At 30.1% G+C, this 24,449-nt stretch overlaps 1 protein-coding gene across 35 annotated transcripts in view; it reads right to left on the bottom strand.

Annotated features, from left to right (window-relative positions):
• Nucleotides 1–24,449, bottom strand: part of LOC119606397 (PDZ and LIM domain protein Zasp) — a 180,099-nt gene that overhangs the window by 13,808 nt on the left and 141,842 nt on the right. For 12 of the 35 annotated variants that reach the window (XM_037959876.1, XM_037959878.1, XM_037959889.1 and 9 more), the window contains 3 exons: nt 23,817–24,011; nt 16,875–16,968; nt 4,000–4,177 (listed from right to left, as the gene is read on the bottom strand). In XM_037959876.1, coding sequence (XP_037815804.1) covers nt 4,000–4,177; nt 16,875–16,968; nt 23,817–24,011 — 467 coding nt within the window. Of the gene's footprint in view, nt 1–3,320; nt 3,504–3,999; nt 4,178–6,922; nt 7,181–16,874; nt 16,969–23,816; nt 24,012–24,449 lie in introns of all 35 variants that reach the window. The other 23 variants (XM_037959869.1, XM_037959891.1, XM_037959868.1 and 20 more) reach the window with 3 other exon arrangements.

Raw genomic sequence — 24,449 nt, 5'->3', positions numbered from 1 at the left:
GTATATATAAAAATTTACAGGAATTTCCGCTTTTATTTACAGATAAATACGGATGGAATCATAAAAGAAGTAAGAAAAACAACATGAAAACCATGTCTACTCTATAAGTTGTTTTTTATGACTAACAATTCGTAAAGGAAACTTACATTTATGTTATAAAAGTGTGTATGTGTGAACCATCTAAAGCAGGGCCGTAAAATAATCTAGCTTAAAAAGGTGTAAATTATTTCGTTTAACAGTTGTTATGAAAAACCCAAAGTTTTATTTAAAAAATTAACTTTTTCGTTTAACCCCTTTTAAGGCTACGCCCTTTATTTAGGGAAACATCATGTCGGCTAGTAAAAATATTATTGAAATTTATCAAGTTTCATATGTTAATAAACAAATGAAGAAAACAACAAAATAAAAATTATTACAATATAAATACACATACAATTATTGTTGTTGTTATGTACGTACTTACACTCTATGTATATAAAAATATCTATGTAAATTAGGATGGATCCGAAAAATGTAAAAGCTTACAGCCGAACGGCTCTTTACTTTAGGCGAACTGGCCAAAAGCGGTTATAGGACACGTCATCAATGTATTCTGGACACATTGGAAGGTTATAAACAATCATCGGACTTGCCTGATCGTATACCAGACACAGAATATGTCGGAAACTTTGAAACGCTGATCCTAGATAGAATGTCTTGGTCAAGCGGAACATTATTACAAATACCAGTAGGAATCCGTTATTACACGGATGGTTCTAAATTTTGTGACAAAGTGGGGCTGGGGTTCTATATTGAAGACCCAGAAACAAAAATATATCACCGTTTACCAAATCATAACACAAGCTTCTAGGCAGAAGTACGAGCAATAACGGAATGCGTAAATTGGATTAGAATAAATATGGCGCCCACAGCTCTTAATATATTTACCGACAGCCAGAAGGCAATTAGGGCAATATCAGGCGATAGAACTAAATCTAAGACAGTATTGGATTATAAGAAAACTTTAACTGAATACTCTCCCAGAGGTAAGGTTCACATCATATGGTTACCAGCCCATTCGGGAGTAGTCGGTAACGAAAGATCGACTGTAATAGCTTTAAAGAGAAGGCAGCTCGAGGCAGTTAACCTGACAAACGCAAAACCATTCGACGCAACAAAAGCTGAACTAAAAATATGGGCGAGAGAATCCCATAAGGCCTCTTGGAATAAAGAAACAGTGGGTAGAACCACGAAGATCCTATGTGGTGACCCTGATGAGAGCAAGACGAAAAATCTCGTCAAAATGGGCAAGTCTGAAGTTAGTATGATGGTACGTATTCTGAGTGGATACACAGGATTACGAGCACATCTCTGCAAAATTGGACGTGCGGATTGAGATGAATGTAGAGCATGTGGAGAGGACAGTGAAAGTCTGGAGCACTTTCTTTGCCACTGACAGGCATTCGTCGAAATTAGGTCCAAGTATCTTGGAAGTGATGTTATTCCGGAAATAACATTCCTGACAACACAACAGGCCCGATAGTGGCCTCCTATCAACCACCTACCTATATTACAGTGAAAATTAAACATTTAAAAGTTAAAATTTACGTTATTTTGAAAAATTTACATTTGAGTGTAAAATTTACATTTGAGTGTAAAATTTACAATTTAGTGTACAAATTACATTTTAGTGTAAAATTTACCTTTAAGTGCCAAATTTACTTTTTATTGTAAAATGTTCATTGTAAAGTAAAATTACATTTTAGTGTAAATTTACAATTTAGTGTAAAATTTACATTTTAGTGTAAAATTTACAATTTAGTGTAAAATTTACAATTTAGTGTAAAATTTACATTTTAGTGTCAAAGTTCATTGTAAAGTAAAATTACATTTTAGTGTAAATTTACAATTTAGTGTAAAATTTACATTTTAGTGTAAAATTTACATTTTAGTGTAAGATTTACATTTTAGTGTAAAATTTACATTTTGGTGTAATATTTACTTTACAGTTTCAAATTTACATTTTAGTGTAATATTTACTTTATAGTGTCAAATTTACATTTTAGTGTAAAATCTACTTTTAGTGCAAAATTTACTTTTTATTGTAAAAGTTACATTTATAAGAAAAGTTTACAAAAGTTTACATTTTAGTGTAAAATTTATAATTTAGTGTAAAATTAACATTTTGGTGTAAAATTTACATTTTATTGTAAAATTTACATTTTAGTAAAATTTACATTTTAGTGTAAAATTTACATTTTAGTGTCAAAGTTACATTTTGGTGTAAAATTTACATTTTATCTTAAAATTTATATTTTAGTGTAAAATTTATAATTTAGTGTAAAATTAACATTTTGGAGTATAATTTACATTTAGTGTAAAAATTACATTTTTATGTAAACTTAGCAATTTTAAGCAAAAATTTACATTTGTATATTAAAGTTTTCATTTTAGTGTAAAATTTACACTTTATTGTAAAATTTACATTTGTAAGATTTACATTTTGGTGTAAAATTGTTATTTTGGTGTAAAATTTAGTCTAAAATTTCAAATAAGCTTTAATATTGCCTAAGAGAGTCAAACTATTTTTCCATAAAAATGGATCCTTGTAATATATTTATAAGCTTTTACACATACACATACATAAATATTTAACATATTGCTGTTTTCAGTTTCCGTTTCCTGTCTGGCAAATATGTACGTATTATTTCTTTATTTTTTCACTTTGTTATTATTGTCGATTGTTGTTAAATGTTGAGTACGTATGTATGTATATATGTATGTATGTTGAGATATAGAGACCACGAGTATATGTTTGAGTATGTAAATTATTTATGATTGTGTGTATTTTTACTCATCCATCCATCCATACAAACATAAATATTTTCATAAGAAATTATATGTCTGCGTATAAAACCGATCAATACAAATAAAGTAATTTCAGATACTCTAAAGAGAAGAATTGTTTTATGAAAATGTTTAAAACAAAAATAACATATTTAAGTTGACAAAAGAAAAAATTTTTAAATTTAGCATGTGTTGGTTCGTTCTTTCCACTTAAATGCTTTAAATTATTTCCAAAATTGTTGTTTTATTTTCCATTTTTTTTTTTTTTGTAAATCTAGGTTAATAGTTTTATAGTAAAAACTTTTAAAACTACAAAAGCTGTGATGTTTGTATTTATAATTAAATGAAAGAAAAGCTTCAATTGCAAAACTTAAATTTTCATTGAAAAAAAAAACTCAAACTCATTTAGTTTTTCTTGCAGTGTGTATGCTGCAGTAGAAATTAACAACTTTCATTTTCTTAACATTTCGTTGAGAGAGAGATTTCATTTTTACCTTGATTGCTGTAGTAATTACTGTAGTTGTTATAGGAAGTTGTATTTAAGGAAGAAGGCATAGTCGAGTACCTATTGGATCCACCGACAACACTGGGATATTTTTTATTGTATTGTGTAGATGTGGTATAATTGCTGCTATAATTGTTGTGATAACTGTTGTACATAGACTGGGGTTTACGACCTTTTGTTGTTGTTTGTGTTACATTTACAAAAAAGTGTAAGTGATTTTGTTTTGATATAATAAGAAATATAAGTTGACATTATGTCTAAATATTTTGGGTTAAATTTTTAATTTTTAGAGAAAATCAAACTAGAAGCTGGGCCAAATGTGTTTTCAAGTATTATTTTGTTTTTTGGGGGAGTTGGTTAGAGTTAGTGAATTTTGTGGTTTTGCTTATTTAAAAAAGGCAATTTCTTTAAAATTTGGGTTAAAATAATTTAGATTTAAGCATAAATTTGTTTTATTTTTATTATTAATAATTATAATTTTCTTTAAATATTATTAACAAAATATATATATATATTTATCACATCAATATATAGTCACAACAATATTGAGGTATATTTTTTAATATGTTTTGCTATTCTTTTTTTGTCCGATTTGAGCTTTTAAACCCAATCGCCTTGATTTTGTAAATAATCTATAACTTCTTTGTGAAGCTGTTCATTAATCTTACCTTGTTGGCCAACATTGCTGCGTGGCAAAGTTGCGTAGGCATTACCACCAGTTGGCTTGGGTTGAGTTGGTGGTGGTTGATTCCATTGTTGTTGTTGTGGTGGATAAGAGACAGGCGACTTGGGAGCAGCAGCTGGTGGAGCAGCACCATAAGGACGAGCATAACCTCCCTGGTTAACCTGTAAACGGAAATGTTTGGCATTAGAAGGGACTTTTGTTTTTTGGTTTCCATTTTTGTATCTAAAATATGAGTAGTATTTTGTGGAAAACTTAACTTTTTACACTTTTACACTAATGTTTTTTACATTTTAGTGGAAAAATATAAATTTTAGTGTAAAATTTACATTTTTGTATAATTTTTCAAAATTACAACTTAGTTTAAATTTTAAGCTCAAAAATTTGTAGTTTACACTAAAAGTTTTACATATTAATGTAAAATTTGTTTAAGTACAAAGTGTGTAAAATTTAAATATTAAACGATTTAGCATAACATTTACATTTTAGTATAAAGTTTACATACTAATGTAAAATTTATATTTTAATACAAAACTTACATTTTAGTGTAAAATTTACACAGTAATGTAAAATTTTACTGTGAAATTTAAAATTTTCATGTAAACGTTACATTTTGGTTTAAAATCTAACTGATGGAGTAAAATTTACATTTTAGTGTAAAATTCACATTTAAGTGTAAAGTTTCTATTTCAGTTTAAAATTTACATTTTAGCGTAAAATTTACATTTTAGTGTAAAATTTACATTTTAGTGTAAAATTTACATTTTAGTGTAAAATTTACATTTTTGTGTAAAATTTACATTTAAGTGTAAAATTTACCTTTTTGTGTAAAATTTACATTTTAGTGTAATATTTACATTTTAGTGTAAAATTTACATTTTAGTGTATAGTTTACATTTTAGGGAAACTAACCCTTTAATGTAAAATTTACATTATAGTGTAAAATTTACATTTTAGTGTAAAATTTATATTTTAGTGTAAAATTTACACTGAATTGTAAGATTTGCATTCTGGGGTAAAACTAAACTTTATTGTAAAATTAACATTTTAGTGTAAACCTAAGACTTTAGTGTAAAATTTATATCTTAGTGTAAAATGTACATTTTAATGTAAATGTGCATTTTAGTGTAAATGTACATTTTAGTGTAAATGTACATTTTAGTGTAAAACTAACACTTTATTGTAAAATTTACATATTAGTGTAAAACTAACATTTTAGTGTAAATGTACATTTTAGTGTAAAATGTGTGTAAATGTACATTTAAGTGTAAAATTTAAATTTTTGTATAAGATCTACATTTTAGTGTAAAATTTACATTTTTGTGAAAAATTTACACTTTAGTGTAAAATATACATTTTAGTGTAAAATATACATTTAAGTGTAAAATTTACATTTTAGTATAAAATTTACATTTTAATGTAAAATTTACATTTGTAAAATTTAAATCTTAAAGTTAAATTTTTTATTTTGTGTAATAATTACATTCCTGTGTAAAAATTACATTTCAGTGTAAAATTCACATTTTAGTGTAAAATTTTCATTTTAGTGTAAAAATTACATTTCAGCGTAAAATTTATATTTTAGTGTAAAATTTACAGTTTAGTGTAAAATTTACATTTCAGTGTAATATTTATATTTCAGTGTAAAATTTACATTTATGAGTAAAATTTAAAGTTTGTTAAATCGTACATTTTAAACAAAAGAATGACATTTTAGTGTCTGTCAATAGCCTTAACTCTACTTCAGTCTTTAGTCTGGGCTATAGTTTAGTCTATAGTATGGACTATTGTTTAGTGTATAGTCTGGACTATAGTTTAGTCTGTAGTCTGGACTATAGTTTAGTTTGTAGTCTGGACTATAGTTTAGTCTATAGTCTGGACTATAGTTTAGTCTATAGTCTGGACTATAGTCTATAGTCTGGACTATAGTTTAGTCTATAGTTTGGACTATAGTTAAGCTATAGTCTGGACTATAGTTTAGTCTATAGTCTGGGCTATGGTTTAATCTATAGGCTGGACTATAGTTTAGTCTACAGTCTGGACTATAGTTGAGTATAAAGTCTGGACTATAGCTTAGACTATAGTCCGGGCTATAGCTTAGTCTATAGTCTGGCCTATAGTTAAGTATATTGTCTGGACTATATTTTAGTCTATAGTCTGGATAATATTTCTGTCTATAGTCTGGACTCTAGTTTAGTCTGTAGTTTGGACTATAGTTTAGTCTACAGTCTGGACTATAGTTTAGTCTATAGTCTGGATTATATTTCTGTCTATAGTCTGTACTCTAGTTTAGTCTATAGTCTGGGCTATAGTTTAGTCTATAGGTTGAATTATAGTTTAGTCTACAGTCTGGACTGTAGTTTAGTCTATAGTCTGGACGATAGTTTACTCTATAGTCTGAACTATAGTTTAGTCTATAGTCTAGACTATAGTTTAGTCTATAGTCCTTGCTATAGTATAGTCCATGGTCTGAATTCTATTCTAGTCTAATCTCTACCAGTCTGCACTATAGTCTAGCTTTAAACTATATGTTTTTTTATTATTTCGCTGTAAAATGTTCATTAAATTAATGAAAAATTTACATTCGATGAATGTAATGTAAACAAACAGTTTCTGTGTAAACTTTACATTTCCACAATAAATTACTACTCATATTTTCTCAAAAATAAATTTAAGCTCAAATTCCGCTAAACATTCTCTCGTTTCCAAAAGGAAACACAAATGTTTAGCAACATATTAACTTGTATCTAAACAATAAACAAACAAATGATTGCAACATGCTTTAGCAAAGCAATAACTAACATGCAATTTACTATGTGCTACAGTTGGTGGAAAAAAAAAAGATAACTTTGAAATTCCAAAGTTAAAGATGGTTTTGCTAGTGGGGCGCGTAGCTTGATACCACTTACCTTGTAATTAACATTACCCTTACCGGGTGGCACAACACTACGTATAACATTACCGGTTAATGTAACATATTCAAATGGTTTGTCACCACTTGGCCCCGTGGCCGTAGTCGCGGACATTTCGTTAGTTGTGGTGTTGCAGTTGTCGTTGATTATTTGACTGTTGCTACTATTATTAAAAGGACTCTTATCTACAAATGATAAATTGCTACTAGAAGGTGTGGTTGTTGTTGTTGTTGCTGTTGGTAGAGGTGGTGCAACCTGACATGAATCAAATTTCAATTGATTATTTAGTGTTGCTGTGATGGCAGCAACACTGGGTAAACTGTTATTAATAATGTTGCTGTTGTTGTTGCTAATATTATTGTTATTATTGTTAGTTTGTTGTTGCTGTTGCTGGAGATAATGATTATGTTGCTGTTGTGTTTGTTTGGAATTGGAGTTTGTATTTTGATTAGCAATGAAGGGTTTGGGGGAACCATTATTTATAAATGAATGAATGTTGTTGCTTATATTATCGGAATGTTTCATAGTGTTGGTAGTGGAATGGGAATTGTTGTTGTTATTGTTACCCTGGGTCAACAACTTATTGGAATACTCTTTTAAAAACTTATTATACACTTTTTGTGTGGTGGGCACAATGGGCGTTGTTGTTGTTGTTGCAGCTGCAGCCCCTCCACCTACAGGAGTTGCTGTTGCTGGCGTTAATGATGACACATTAGTTTTATTGTACGTATTCATATCGTTCTCATTTTGTTTTGTCATCAACAATTTTCTATTGTTTGCATTGTGCAGCTGTTTCATTTTATTTATATACAAATCCTGATTATTGTCCTCTGGCAGTGGTGGTGGCGGTGGTGGTGGTATTGCTATTGTTGTTACGTTGCCATTATTATCATTATTACAGCCATAATTTAGCGAAGACGATGATGAAGAGGCCTGACGCGAGTGTAGGGGTGAGGTGGAACCATACTGATCCAATGACAAACTAGAATGACTCGATTCATTTTGTGTTGGATAGTAGGTCATTTGTTGTTGTTGTTGCTGCTGTTGTTGCTGCACCATTGTGTTATTGTGATGATAATTGTAGGGTGTTGGTGACAGGGATTGTGTAGAGGAATGTGTTGTATTCGAACCAGTTGACATTGATGACAGGCTACTTAATGTACGTGTATGTTGATTGTCATTATTGTTATTATTAATATTATTGTTGTTGTATATTTCAAATTGTTGTAGTTGTGTGGGTGATGGTGGTGGTGGCAATGGTAAATCGTTCATATTTTCTTCTTGCTTCAGATTTGGTATTTGTTGTTGTGGAGTATTTTTTGGATTTTTTTGGTTTAGCAATTGTGGTTAATTAGTTAGCAGTGCCAGGCAAGCGATTTATGGCAAAAGCATTAAAACAAATTAAATAATAAACAAATTTAGTACAAATTAAAAACATCAATTAAATAATATATGATTTTGAAATGTGTGTTTAGATTAAGAGGAAGAAATATTTTTTATAAATTTTCAATTTAGATGAAGACTTCTGAATTAAAAATACTGCTACAATTCAAAATCGACCAGATTTAGGAAAATCTTAGTTGATTTTGGTAAACAGTTTCTATACTTTTTGAAATAATTTAAATATATTGTTAGCAACATGTTGCTTAAACATTTTGTATAACCAATTTATTATTCTACAATTTAATTTAAAATTTCACATTATCACTGTCTTTTCTAGCATTTTTTAATACATATTTTTCTTAGCAACATCTTGCAGCAACATGGTGTATGTTGCTAGTACACTTTAAATAACTAAATTTTATATATTTAACAACATTTTTTCCAATTTTAAATTTATTTTTATTTTCTTAAAGTATTTTTAGTTTTCAGAACAAGTTATGTATAAATTTTTTTCTTGAAATGTTGCTCTGAAATTACACTTAACCTAAATTTGTTATTTTTAGGATATTTAATTATTTTTATTTGATTTGCACAGAGTTGCTAAATTTAGTAATAGGTCAAGGTCATTTTGAAAAATTTTATTAAATTTTTATTTATTAAAAAAAGTTTTAAAAAATTTTTTCCTTTTCACACACACAATAAAGATTTCAATATTACTCTAACAAGGAGTTAAGGATTTCTCTTGTGATATATTTTTAAATGTATTATGTAATGTGTAATAAGTAGGTTTAAATGATCTTATACTTTTAGATTCCAAAAAGGTTTAATTCAATATTTGTTTTATATTTTTATTTCAACACCACTTTAATATTTTTTCAAATAAAATATTCGAGTTTTAAGAAAAAAGTCGTATAAAAAATAATATTCAAAAAATAAAAAAATTATTAAAAAAATATATAAATCCGTTTCTTTGTCTTAACGAACACCAACCGAACTGTATACGTTGACTATAAAGAAACTAAGAAATCACACTAAATTAACGAAATTATCAAGTGGCAACATTAAGTTCGACATACTCATTCACTCAGACATGTTGTACGTGCAAACGATGTCTGTTAGTCCGTCCGTCTGTCTGTTTATATATACATACATAAATATCTACACATACTCAAGCAAAGATAAGTAACGAAGTGAGTAAGTGGTATGAACGATCCAACCTACTTGATCAATTAGTAACCCTACGGGTATTATCAAAATTACCATAGGTTTGAAAGTTGGCTTCAAACTTTAAAATAATTTAAACATTTTTTGTTTACATTCAATAAATTTTATCAATCGAACCTCTTTCAATGCATATACAAACATATTTTGGTCACTGAGTCATGCTTTTAATACTTGGAATCCCAGAAAATTTTTTTAAAACCCCTAATTGTTATTGTAGGGCATATACAAGTTTTATAAATTGTTTAATATTATGTGCTGTTTTATAAAACAGCTGTCCATAGAAAATACTTTTTTTTTGTAATTTTTTGTCAACAGTTGTAGCAAAAAAATCGAAAAAAATCAATTAAATTTTCTAAATAAATAAAAATAAAATCAAAATCTCATGGCGTGTAGCATGAGTTGTTTGTATAAATACCTACACACCTTAAGTTTAAATTTACTTTGTTTTTTTTTTCTTTATTTATTTTCAGAAGTGCAAAAAAGAAAAAACGATTGATAAAAAATCAGTGCAAATTTTTGCTAAATTTAGAAATGCATACTTTGTGAATGAGTAAAAGTAAAATGAATATAATTTGAAGAAAAATAATTGAAATATATTTACATAGTATAAAATGATCAATAAGATTTTAGAAGTCGGTACAGTCTAAATAGGTAAATTTAATTAACACTACCTACGATTTTGCAATTATCTAGAGTCCTTTCTTGCTAAGTATTAATACAATAAATGTATAAAGCAACAATGTTGCAACACATTTAACACTTTCATCAGCATTGAAATTTTCATGAGTCAGATTTTAAGAGTCAAAGGTAATGAATAATGAATTTTCAGTTGAAAACATTTTTAACAACTTTTCCGTTCTGGTTAATTTCTAGTTCAACTCTAGTGCAGTTCTAGTTCAATTCTAGTTCAGTTCTAGTTCAGTTCTTGTTCAGTTCTAGTTCAGTTCTATTTCAGTTCTAGTTCAGTTCTAGTTCTAGTTCAGTTCTAGTTCAGTTCTAGTTCAGTTCTAGTTCAGTTCTAGTTCAGTTCTAGTTCAGTTCTAGTTCAGTTCTAGTTCAGTTCTAGTTCAGTTCTAGTTCAGTTCTAGTTCAGTTCTAGTTCAGTTCTAGTTCAGTTCTAGTTCAGTTCTAGTTCAGTTCTAGTTCAGTTCTAGTTCAGTTCTAGTTCATTTCTAGTTCAGTTCTAGTTCAGTTCTAGTTCAGTTCTAGTTCAGTTCTAGTTCAGTTCTAGTTCAGTTCTAGTTCAGTTCTAGTTCAGTTCTAGTTCAGTTCTAGTTCAGTTCTAGTTCAGTTCTAGTTCAGTTCTAGTTCAGTTCTAGTTCAGTTCTAGTTCAGTTCTAGTTCAGTTCTAGTTCAGTTCTAGTTCAGTTCTAGTTCAGTTCTAGTTCAGTTCTAGTTCAGTTCTAGTTCAGTTCTACTTCAGTTCTGGTTCTAGTTCAGTTCTAGTTCAGTTCTAGTTCAATTCTAGTTCAGTTCTAGTTCAGTTCTAGTTCAGTTCTAGTTCAGTTCTAGTTCAGTTCTAGTTCTAGTTCAGTTCTAGTTCTAGTTCAGTTCTAGTTTAGTTCTAGTTCAGTTCTAGTTCAGTTCTAGTTCAGTTTTAGTTCAGTTCTAGTTCAGTTCTAGTTCAGTTCTAGTTCAGTCCTAGTTCAGCTCTAGTTCAGCTCTAGTTCAGTTTTAGTTCAATTCCAATATTTATTAAGCATTAAATAAGTTGCATTGGCTAATGTAGCGCAACATTGACAAGGTTAATTAAAATTATTTTAAATTTATAAATCAAATCAACTACACACCTACAATTTTGGCATTCTTTACAAGAATTTAAATGTACCAGGAAATGCAAATACCATTACTTTATTAATGTTGCAGTTTATAAACAGAATACCTACATACATACATACATACATATACTTGTCAATGTATGTATAAAAATTGAAAATGTTATTCTACAAAAATAGTTGAGAATTGCGAATACAAAGTTAGCCATTGTTGTAGAACAAATAACGGAGTAAATATACTTTATATTTTATAAAAGTATATAGAAGTAGGAAGTAAATGTTTACAATTTAACAATTTAATTTTGTTAGGTCTAAAGTTAAATTATTTTTTTTGTTTTAATTGTTTAACAAAAAGTTATCAGTAAAATTATCAGTAAGAGTATGTAAACATTGACCAATCAATAAAAATAAATCAACAGAAAAAAATGCGTAATATATTGAAACCAATTATTAAAAATGTTTTTTTTCTTTTTTTTGTAAGTAAAAATTTAACAAGCAGTTTGGTTTTGTTATAAACATTATGAATCATAGTAGGTATGTAAGATGTTTAAAATGTTCCATTGAATAAAATGTTGCTAGCAACATGTTTAGTTAAATATGTCTGTGGTCAGAGTGACGGTTATAGCTAACTGGTTTCAGAAAATGATTTAATTATTTGTTATCTTTTGTGATGGTTGCTGAAACAATAGTGTTTGTAGGACATAATCATGTGCTAATAAATACAAATTCAAGCAACATGTTGCAGAGTTACTAAACAATTTGTAACAGATTTTAAAAGAAAAAATTTTTTTAAAAATCTTTATTAAACTAAACACACATTTCAAACTTAAAGAAAAATTTTAATAAAAAATCGCATAATGATAACTTATTTTAACAAAAAATATAACAACAAAGCCAAAAGTAAAAAAAATTATAATCAAAATCAACACTAAAGTTAATTTATGTATTATTCAAATTGTATATTCTTACTCATCAGCGTCATCAACATCTCATATCACAAACAAAAACACACAGTTAAATATTTTACTTGAATTTTTTCTACTTTTCTTTTTTTTTTCAAAACACTTGTAAAAAAACTCATACGATATGAAATTAAATAAAAAATCAGCAAAAAAATTAAGAAATAACGAAAAAAAGCTTTTAGCCAAACGCAAACAGATTTTTGCATTATTTACAAGCAGTGTCAAAAAACAGCTTAAGTGGCAAAACGATTAACTCCATATTGCAAAATGGAACATTTTTATAATAAACAATTAAGTATACCAACTATGTATAACTATATTTGTATTTTCAAATATTTTTAAATAAAAAATTGGAGTTAATCGTTTTGCCATAAGAAGTTTTTATATATTTCTTTTCGTTTTTATACCCTACACCACTTCAGTGGGTGTCCGTCTGTCCGTCCGTTCATGTAAACCTTGTAATCAAACTACAGGTCGCAATTTTGAAGATAATTCAATGAAATTTGGTACATGATCTTCTATTGTCCCAGGGACGAAGCCTATTGAAAATGGTTAAGATCTTTCCATTATTTCACCTAGCCCCCATACAACTGAACCCCCCAATAGGGCTTGTAAACCTTGTAATCAAACTACAAGTCGCAATTTTGGAGATAATTCAATGAAATTTGGCACATGATCTTTTATAGTACCGTAGACGAAGCCTATTGAAAATGGTTAACATCGGTCCATTATTTCACCTAGCCCCCATACAACTGAACCCCCGAATAGGGCTTTTAAACTTTGTAATCAAACTACAGGTCGCAATTTCGGAGATAATTCAATGAAATTTGGCACATGATCTTTTATGGTACCGTGAACGAAGCCTGTTGAAAATGGTTTACATCGGTGCATTATTTCACCTAGCCCCCATACAACTGAACCCGCCGAATAGGGCTTTTAAGTTCATAATTATGTTTAATATACTCATATCTCGAAAAAAAGCTGCAAAAACCAAGTTCTATACAAGATTTGATGACCCTCACGAATTCCATAATAATAGGTCCTCATATGATCCTAGCCCCTGTGAAAAGCCCCCATCAAAATTTCACTTAAATGTCCACAATTTTATTTAACAATAAACGGCTTAAGTATGTATATCTGAGGCAAGGTACAATTCAATTTAAATGCTTTATTATGGCAAATAAATCACATTATATTTTTGTCAAAGGTGTAGGGTATTATATGGTCGGCCTCGCCCGACTATAATTTCTTACTTGTTTTTAAATGCAAAATTGTTATTTCTATATGTGTTTGTTGTAAAGAGGGAGAAAAAAAAGTTTGCTGTTTTTGTTTGTTTGTTCCCCTGGTATTTGTTTTGAAATTCTCTACCCTGTGTATTTGTTTGTTTGTATTTTATATATGGATTTGCATTCTGTTGCATATGTATTTCATTTTTGTTTTGCCTTCATACGTTATTTTTAACATAATATTTGTTGCTGTTGTTGCACTTTTGTTTTTTGTGGCTCTATATAACATTGTTACAACAATGCAACATATTCTGCTGATTTAGCAACATTCTCTAAAAGCACATATAATATATTACAATGTATATACACTGCAGTGGTGCGCACAAAGAGAATAAAATCTAAAAAACTAGCTTTTAATGGTTATTTATTAGATTTCTTGTTATTTACAGATAAATAGCTAAATTTTCTCAAACACTCCCTATTAGCTTGGTATGCCAACCACTGATTTTTTATATATACTAAAGGCAATACAAAGCCATTGTTGGTTTCATTTCGCTCGCTCCTTAAAGTCCAACATGTGTTGCTGTTGCAGCTGTTTTTTTTTAAACACGCAGTTATAAAAATGCTTTAAGTGTTATTCTTTAGTGGCCATACAAGTGTTTTTTTAGTTTTCCTTGTGTTTAAGAAAGCTTGGCGCTACACATTGGATGGGTGTTGGTGTGGTTAAAGCATTTGTCACAATTGTTAAGATGAGATTGTGTGGGAAATGTTAAGGATGACTTAACTGTCTTAACATACTTTTCTTTAGACCCGAGGAAGTTCATATCCCACAACAATAGGATTTTTTAGCGGAATGATCCGAGTTATATTCGACCAAAGATTGACAACTTAGCGATAGCTATATAAACTGATTTGTTTATGTTTTAGAACTATATATAGTCTTAGAAATCTAAATAACGTCCGTAGGACTCCAGAAATGAGAGATTTAATTAATCCATAAAACTAACGAACTGGAGTAGGGTTTAGCAAGAAGGTTCTGTATCGAAGGTACAGGCTCTGATTTCAAACTGTACGTACTTAACTGTGAACGGCCAAAGATTGACAGCTGTAACAACTGATTTTCATATACAATCTATAAATTTGAACTATATCCAGAGGAATGGACAGACAAATCTAATCGAAATAACATCCGTAGGACTCGAGATATGAGAGGCCCAGAAAATGGAATAATTCTATCGATTTACTCTATAAAACCACTGAAGTAGGGCTTAGCAAGAAAGTTTAGTATCGAAGGTATCATGAAGGCTCTGATTTCTAACTGTACGACGTACTTAACTAGGAACGGAATGGTTTTTGCTGATACAAGCGGAATTAAACTATCTATCACAACATATTATCAACCTTCAGCAATTCATGGAACGTAGATCCAACAAGTCTATTGTGGTCTCAACGTATCGCAGATGTGATTGCGAGAAAAGTGGACGCACTAACGGCGATGGAAAACATCAACGCTGATGATAATAGTGGAGTCATAAGGATCTTGTTGCTTCCATGACCTGGTCCCGATTTGCGCTTCGAACTTTACTATATACGTCCGCCCCGGGTCATGTTTCCTTGATGATAAACTCCATCTTGGTGTATTGCAATCCCGGGGTATAGAGGTCCTACCAATACCTCCAGTCTGCCAGGGCTATAAACTGGTGATGATCAAATGTATCCTCGGCCTTTCCTTGAAATGATTTGACATGGGGTCTAACCAGAGTACCATTTAATCTGGCACTACGGCTGACCGGTTGCCCAGAGGACTTAGTCCTGACCGGTCAATTGGTTGAGGTTCCTTCGGGATCCACGTAGTGACTGTGGTTTATACCCAAATTCGCGGGGAGAGAATGTTGGTTTAAGGACAATATATCCAAATGCCAATTATGTCTGGAGTCTCTCTCCGGTGCTGTTGCCATCTCAACAGATGTCACTGGGTGATGTTACAGAGGAACTTATGCTGGATTCCTAAACCCGTTGAGTATCTCTTATTCTTCGGGTAGTAGGGCGCCACTATATGTTGGGGAATTTTCAGGTTGATACTTGATAGTTGCCAGTTATTCCATAGATCGTTACTTGCGGTCTGAGAATGGAACTGATGTAATTGGTGAACGATCGGGAAAGACTACTCTGCCCGACAGGAAAGGAAGTAGACCTTTTACTTCAGGGAAGTTCTCGGTGTTGTTGCCATCTCAACAGGATTCATATTGTTTCATGCTACGCGACATATGGTTGAGGTCCATTCCCTCAACTTGTCGTGGCAAATAAAGAGGTTAAGGAATGCACTGGAATGGGTCATTAGTTGATGGGGATTGCATTGCATGACATCATAAGGGTGGTCACCTTCCGGCATACCGGAAGATTGATTTCACCTGATGTTGGGGTTTGTTGCCCCTTTGCTGAGTTCTTCAGCAAAGTGCTTGTACGTGGACCGGCTCAGCCATGTACAAATAAGCACTCGTTTCGTGTACTATATACTATATACTCTAGGTGCTATTACCGAAACAACGAACTTTTGGCGATATTAAGAAGTTCAGGAATGATTTGGTGTTTATGGTCCCCTTCTGTGACATAGTGACGCACTGACGTCATGTTGGATTAAGGAATCTCTTTCGATTTAAATACTGACAAATTCCTCTTCTTTGTGTGAATATTCTTTGGAATTGCTTTAATGTTGTCTGAAACTCCGCAATTAAGCAAATTGCACAAAAATTACCTCGTAAGTCATTCCAGGGCGATAGGTGGACTGACTCCTTTTTCCCCTGTGGTTGAAAAAGACCACAGTAGGATTTGGTCACTTAGGAACTATATTCCCTATCTAATATGATAGTTGTCCCTTCTTTTTTAACCTACTGTGATAGTTTAAGTTTTGGCCATCACTGTTACCTATCATGATTCCTAGAATAATGTTGCCTATCTTAAGGAGACTTGAATATCCCCATTTGTATATTAACAACACAAAAAAAAATCCTATAAAGTATTTAAATTTCGTCTTATCCCAACAAAAATGCAAATTTAATTTCTTTCTCTTTCACAATCTCCCCCGTTTATCAACAACTTTTTATTTACTTTTTAACAATTGCTGTTTCCTGTATACATATCACTATTTGCGTATGTAAAAGTGTGTGTGTGTTTATATTTGTTGTATTTGTAAAGAAAAAAGAATTTCATTGCTGATTTCTGAGATGAGTAAGAATATGAATTTGAAGAGTTTATGTTAGTAGGACGTTTATTTTTTTTTATCAGCTTTGCTTTGTTTATGTTTCTTTTCTTTTATAACATAAAACATTTATTTGCATAAAAAAAGTGTTTGTTTTTATATATTTTGTTTAAAACTTACCGGAGCTGGAGTAGAGCTACCATTGGATACACCATTATTGTAGCCATGAGCATTCAAGGCTGAAGTAATGGTCGAAGCACTCAATTTGGTGTTACTGTAAATAAGGAAAAAGAGATGTTAAAGGTATGATAAATAATATAAATTCTTTTATAGGTAATTTTATTGGATTTAAACAAAAAATATCATAAAATTTGCATACATATTTTTGTTTGTAAATTTTTACCAAACATTTTTGTAAATAAAATTTTGCATTGAAAGTACAAATGTTTTACTGAAGTACTTTTAAATTTCAATCTTTAAATTTATTTATTACAAACAAATATTTATGTTTGTTGGAAAAAATGTCAAAGAATTTTTAACGCCATTTATTCAATAAGTGAACTATAAAACAGCATTTACAAGTAAATACATATTTGGACAATTTCGTGTCAAGTGACCCAACCCAAAAAATCGATTTGGATGACATTTTCATCAAGGATAATACAATTGAAAATATAGTACTATGTTAAAACATTGAAGAAGTAGCTATCTAAACGCCATTGGACAGTTTTTCCTAGGACCAATACTTGAAAAGTTACACTTACAAAAACCCCTGTATGGCAAAAATAAACAACTTTGAAAGATAGAGCTAAAAATTTGTGTCTTGCCTACTATCCAGTAGTACTAACTTTAGTGCAAATTTCATCCAAACGAATTTTTTGAGTTGGGTCACGTGACACGATTGGCTCTTCTCTTAACAGGTGTTCTTAGGAATACGCTTAGTAAAGCTTTGTTTGCTATGCTGAACTGGCTACCGATCTTCTTGCTAAACAACTGGCAATGAGTTCTGCAGCCAGATTAGGTATTACTAATAGATGGAACTTTAGTTCCAAAGACTGTAGATTTTCTCCCAAATTTACACCATGCCAATGACTACTACTACGAGAAACTTTTGGTATAGTATAATCTCTGATTATAATGAATCGACACCTGTAAATGTTGATAGCCTTAGAGCGCTCTGTTATCAGTTCTTACTAGTCATTCCAAGTTCGGAAAACATATAAGATGCATTGGTCTTCCATACAATTACTTTTGTAGGAGCTGTCAAAATGAAGAATCGTTTCGTCACCAGGCGATAGGGTCGCCATACTTTTCCGATCTAACTGATCTGTCAACTGTTCAACCTGAACGTATTCTTGCATTCCAAAAATTGTCGAAGTGGGTGGGTGTTATGTTATTAATCACACACTATGTTCTCTACTCTTCTATAGACTCTCTATCGCATTTTTTTCCTTCAAAATATTTTTCCTTGTCTTGTTTCTTTCCAGACATTACAAAGGGACCTAATACGACCCAAGTAAAGCTATACTCATGGCGGTAAGCAGTCTGCAGATACTAACCTAACTTGACACGAAATTACCCATTTATTGATTACAAAGAGCTAGTCAAAAAGCTGGTTCAAAGTAGTCATTGCATAGCCATGATCTTTTTGCTCTCGTTTGTTGCTCTAGATTATTTCGCGACTATAAAGTGACGACTGTTTATTCCGCTCTCACTTACAAAGGGATGCCTACGGGTAACCCTAAGTGGTATGTTAAACCGCTACTTCCAGATGGTCCCTAGAACTGCTGGGTTCTTTAAGTAAATATTTGAACCGGAAATACCATGCTGCAGCGCTTTTATCGGCCTCTGAATTATCAACTGAATTGGAAAACTGTTACCAATCCAGATCACATAAATATCTTCCGATATTGTTTTAGAATAAGGTAGATAGAGTAAAACTTTATACTGGCAACCACTTGAGGCGTAGCTACTCCCTTGGATCCAGTTTTAAGCAATTATCAAACGGTATGTTCACAAGATTTTAGAAATGAACCAGTCAATTAATTTATCATTGTGGTGGAACACTTTCTCTGTCATTGCCAGACTTTCTTCGAGATTAGATCCAAATACCTTGGGAGCATAGTTATTTCAGATATTATATCCCTCAGCAGCATTGATTGGACAATTTTAAGGAACTACATCAAAAAAAAAAAAAAAAAAAACTAAGTTTCTAAACCTTTCCTTTTACAGATCGCTATATATCAATAGTTTCCATAAAAGTTAGCAGATTTGATATAGAGGTCCAAAGCCCTTTTGTGGGACTTAAAAATTTTGAATTAAATATTACTTTTTCTAAGGGAGTGTTCACAAAACTTGAGTAAAACATTATACTTTATGGATCATTACCAATTATTATTAAATTTTGAAAATTTCTTATTTCAAATGAAATCAGTTTCCATAATTTCAGGCATTTAGATCAGTAGAATGTATATAGGGTCTAATCATAAAATATTTACTTTACTAATACTAACATAGAATTAAAGCATTTATAAATATTTCATTGGAAAGTTGTTAGTTGTTTTTTATTTGTTTAAATCATGTCATGAATTCTCTTAAATATATTTTATTTTGTCTATTAGTTATATGTATTTATTTATTTTAAATACATATTTACAAAAATACACACACACATACACCGAAAATTGTACATTTATTCCTATTGACAGAATTATATGAATTTATAATGTTTTGCTTCATTGGCTGTTTTCAATTTGGATTTAACAGAAAAACCATTTCACAATCATTTTGGCAAAATATTTTATTTAATTTTTGTTAGTTTTTCTGTGTGAAATATTTATTACACATTTATGTATATACATATGTATGTGTATATGACATTTTCTTAATACCCTACATAGCAGTTATAACGATCGACATATAATGGCTTGATCAAGATGTTATTTTAAAGTTTAAAATTTAAACAAATAGTTTTCTTATTATAGAAAGCGTTTTATCCGATTTCATCACGATCGTTACAGTTTGTTATAAAAAGCTCAAATCAATGCAAGGTATTATAAAGTTCTGTTATAGAACTTTTAACATTCGTCATAGTCGAACTTAATATTCATAGGTTTTTGTTAGTTTTTTCATAAATTTAATTTATATTGGACAAATATTTTTGTAAAACATTTTAGTAGCAGTTTTCGTTTTTCTGCTTTTAGTTCGATTAGTTTGTTAAACAAATTTTAGTTTATAATATTAAATAGACTGTAGTTGATAGAAAAAGTTTATTGATATATTATTTACAATACTCTCTATCTTAGATTTATATGAATTTTACAGTTTGATGAAAAAATGATAAAAAAATAATAAATTTATTTTTTCGCTTTCATAAATGCTGTAGTTTCCCTATCGTTGCTTAATTTTTGGACAAATTTTAGAAAAATGAACGCTTTAACAGTGTTCCTGAAAAAAATATTCTAGAATCAAAATTTTTTATATTTGACGAATTATAAAAATATTGTCTTCTTTAGTCTGCTGTAATCTTGAGTACTTTAAGATAGAAAGTTTTGTAAATATTCCAATGATATATTGTAAATTATATCATAAATATTTTATGTAATAGAAAAAAATTTACAAATTTTTAATAGAAAATAATATAATTTCGACTTTAAATCAAATTTAAACTAAAAAAAATTTAATTTCCTAAATAAATAATGGTTTCAACAACAATATTATAAATGATTCAAAACAAGAATTGATCACATAAAAATAATGACTTCGGTAGGATATAGAATATACGCCGCAGCAAACGGAGAACTAGCATAACAATTACTCTTTTGTAGCCAAAAGATGTGAAGCAGGCAGTGTTGACAAAATTTTTTCTCACGTATAAACGTAAATGTATGTCTAATCTTAATTCTAATGTGTGTAATTCTAGTATATAGTATAGTCTAGTCCATAATCTAGTCTAAAGTCCAGTCCATAATCTAGTATATAGTTTAGTCTATAGTCTAGTCTATAGTCTAGTCCATAGTATAGACTTGTCTAGTCTATAGTCTAATCTATGGTATAGTCTATAGTCTAGTGTATAGTCTATTCTATAGTCTAGTCTATAGTCAAGTGTATAGTCTAGTCTTTAGTCAAGTGTATAGTCTAGTGTATATTCCAGTGTATACTCTAGTGTATAGTATAGTCTATAATCTAGTGTATAGTCCAGTCTATACTCTAGCCTATAGTCTAGTTTATAGTATAGTCTATAGTCAAGTCTATAGTCTAGTCTATAGTCAGGTCTATAGTCAAGTCTATAGTCAAGTCTATAGTCTAGTCTATAGTCTAGTGTATAGTCTAGTCTATAGTCTAGTCTATAGTCTAGTCTAGTCTATAGTCTTGTCTATAGTCTAGTCTATAGTCTTGTCTTTAGTCTAGTCTATAGTCTAGTCTATAGTCTAGTCTATAGTCTAGTCTATAGTCTAGTCTATAGTCTAGTCTATAGTCTAGTCTATAGTCTAGTCTATAGTCTAGTCTATAGTCTAGTCTATAGTCTAGTCTATAGTCTAGTCTATAGTCTAGTCTATAGTCTAGTCTATAGTCTAGTCTATAGTCTAGTCTATAGTCTAGTCTATAGTCTAGTCTATAGTCTAGTCTATGGTCTAGTTAATAGTCTAGTCTATAGTCTAGTCTATAGTCTAGTCTATAGTCTAGTCTATAGTCTAGTCTATAGTCTAGTCTATAGTCTAGTCTTTAGTCTTGTCTATAGTCTATAGTCTTGTCTATAGTCTAGTCTATAGTCTAGTCTATAGTCTAGTCTATAGTCTAGTCTATAGTCTAGTCTATAGTCTAGTCTATAGTCTAGTCTATAGTCTAGTTAATAGTCTAGTCTATAGTCTAGTCTATAGTCTAGTCTATAGTCTAGTCTATAGTCTAGTCTATAGTCTAGTTATAGTCTAGTCTATAGTCTAGTCTATAGTCTAGTCTATAGTCTAGTCTATAGTCTAGTCTATAGTCTAGTCTATAGTCTAGTCTATAGTCTAGTCTATAGTCTGGTCTATAGTCTAGTCTATAGTCTAGTCTATAGTCTAGTCTATAGTCTAGTCTATAGTCTAGTCTATAGTCTAGTCTATAGTCTAGTCTATAGTCTAGTTAATAGTCTAGTCTATAGTCTAGTCTATAGTCTAGTCTATAGTTTAGTCTATAGTCTAGTCTATAGTCTAGTCTATAGTCTAGTCTATAGTCTAGTCTATAGTCTAGTCTATAGTCTAGTCTATAGTCTGGTCTATAGTCTAGTCTATAGTCTAGTCTATAGTCTAGTCTATAGTCTAGTCTATAGTCTAGTCTATAGTCTAGTCTATAGTCTAGTCTATAGTCTAGTTCTATAGTCTAGTCTATAGTAGTCTATAGTCTGTCTATAGTCTAGTCTATAGTCTAGTCTATCGTCTAGTTATAGTCCTAGTCTATAGTCTAGTCTCTAGTCTGCTCTAGTTGTCTATAGTCTAGTCTATAGTCTAGTCTATAGTCTAGTCTATAGTCTAGTCTATAGTCTAGTCTATAGTCTAGTCTATAGTCTAGTCTATAGTCTAGTCTATAGTCTAGTCTATAGTCTAGTCTATAGTCTAGTCTATAGTCTAGTCTATAGTCTAGTCTATAGTCTAGTCTATAGTCTAGTCTATAGTCTAGTATATAGTCTAGTCTATTAGTCTAGTCTATAGTCTAGTCTATAGTTAGTCTATAGTCTAGTCTATAGTCTAGTCTATAGTCTAGTCTATAGTCTAGTTCTATAGTCTAGTCTATAGTCTAGTCTATAGTCTAGTCTATAGTCTAGTCTATAGTCTAGTCTATAGTCTAGTCTATAGTCTAGTCCTATAGTCTAGTCTATAGTCTAGTCTATAGTCTAGTCTCTATAGTCTGTCATAGTCTAGTCTATAGTCTAGTCTATAGTCTAGTCTATAGTCTAGTCTATAGTCTAGTCTATAGTCTAGTCTATAGTCTAGTCTATAGTCTAGTCTATAGTCTAGTCTATAGTCTAGTCTATAGTCTAGTCTATAGTCTAGTCTATAGTCTAGTCTATAGTCTAGTCTATAGTCTAGTCTATAGTCTAGTCTATAGTCTAGTCTATAGTCTAGTCTATAGTCTAGTCTATAGTCTAGTCTATAGTCTAGTCTAGTCTATAGTCTAGTCTATAGTCTAGTCTATAGTCTAGTCTATAGTCTAGTCTATAGTCTAGTCTATAGTCTAGTCTATAGTCTAGTCTATAGTCTAGTCTATAGTCTAGTCTATAGTCTAGTCTGTAGTCTAGTCTATAGTCTAGTCTATAGTCTAGTCTATAGTCTAGTCTATAGTCTAGTCTATAGTCTAGTCTATAGTCTAGTCTATAGTCTAGTCTATAGTCTAGTCTGTAGTCTAGTCTATAGTCTAGTCTATAGTCTAGTCTATAGTCTAGTCTATAGTCTAGTCTATAGTCTAGTCCATAGTCTAGTCTATAGTCTAGTCTATAGTCTAGTCTATAGACTAGACTAACTGCTAAAACGCATTTTTCCCGCAATTGTCATTTCAAAAACGTCAAATTGGCAACACTGGAAACAGGTTTCCACAAATTACTCTTTGCTTTACACTGCTGCTTCTTAGAGGCAGATCTTTAAGGGTGACTTAAAAAAGTTACTAATATTTTTAACAAGAATTTAAGCATTTAATTTATGTATTAATTCATATCAAATATTTCCTGTGAATCATATCATTTATAACTACACACTTGAAAACTTAATTAATCTAAAATCCATTTCATTTTAACATCAATCACTCACTCACAATCTAAATTACATGCCAACAATATTATAAATAAAATGATTCGGTACATTTGAAATAAATCCTTTATAGAGTTAAATTAATATGCCAGTCATTAAGACCAGCCTTCGAACGTGTTTAATGCAAAAATTAAATATCAATATTGAATATAGTATTTTTTTTTTTGCAATTTAAATTGAAAAACATGTCCGTTGTATTTAAACAAATTTGATTTATGCATTTACAGTTAAATGATACCTTTTATGGATTTTTTTATATGTATTTTTTAATATTTCAATACAAAATTATTTATACAAAAAAAAAAAAAAACAAAGAGAATTTCATATAAAAAGTACTTACGGTTTAATGGGTATGGGTACATAGCCCTCAGTGCCAGATGGAGGATTTTGCATAGCAGCCAATTTAGCATGGATGTCACAGTACAATTTATTATTGAAATTGTAGTAACCTTGATTTTTCAATGAAGTACCACAAGTGGCACACTTGAAACATTCAACATGTAAATTTCTATCCTTGATGCGTACAAAAACACCACTATAATTGATAGAAGAATGCAACAAAAATAAATAAATAAATAAATAATATGTATTAATTAAATTGTTTAAAAGTAGAAAATAAAATAATTGATGAAATTTTAATTAAACTACAGAAAAAACAAAATGAACAATAACAACAACAATTAAAATTTGTTTGCTTTAAAAAAAAAGTGTAAAACAAATATTAAGACATAACATATTTTATCATAGAACGGTAATTACGGAAAATAAATTTATAAAATTACTTTGATTTAATAAAAAATTATGAAAAAAAATTATGCAATTTTTAACAAAAAAGTACTTTTTTTAGGTTTGAAAGTACAAAACTTTGGAAAAGCTGTTACAAAGTCTTCAACACCTTAAAATTGTAAATAAGTTGTAAAATAATTATCCGAATGTTAGTGTAGTTCCCGATCTGTTGACTGGTCTATTAATT

The sequence above is a fragment of the Lucilia sericata genome, unplaced genomic scaffold, assembly GCF_015586225.1.
Source record: "Lucilia sericata isolate MDLA Ls3-8-SP2 unplaced genomic scaffold, ASM1558622v1 Contig000578F_arrow, whole genome shotgun sequence".
In the NCBI taxonomy this organism is placed as follows: domain Eukaryota; kingdom Metazoa; phylum Arthropoda; class Insecta; order Diptera; family Calliphoridae; genus Lucilia; species Lucilia sericata.
The sequence above is the reverse complement of the archived record's forward strand: the minus strand, read 5'-3'. Positions and strand labels throughout refer to the sequence as shown.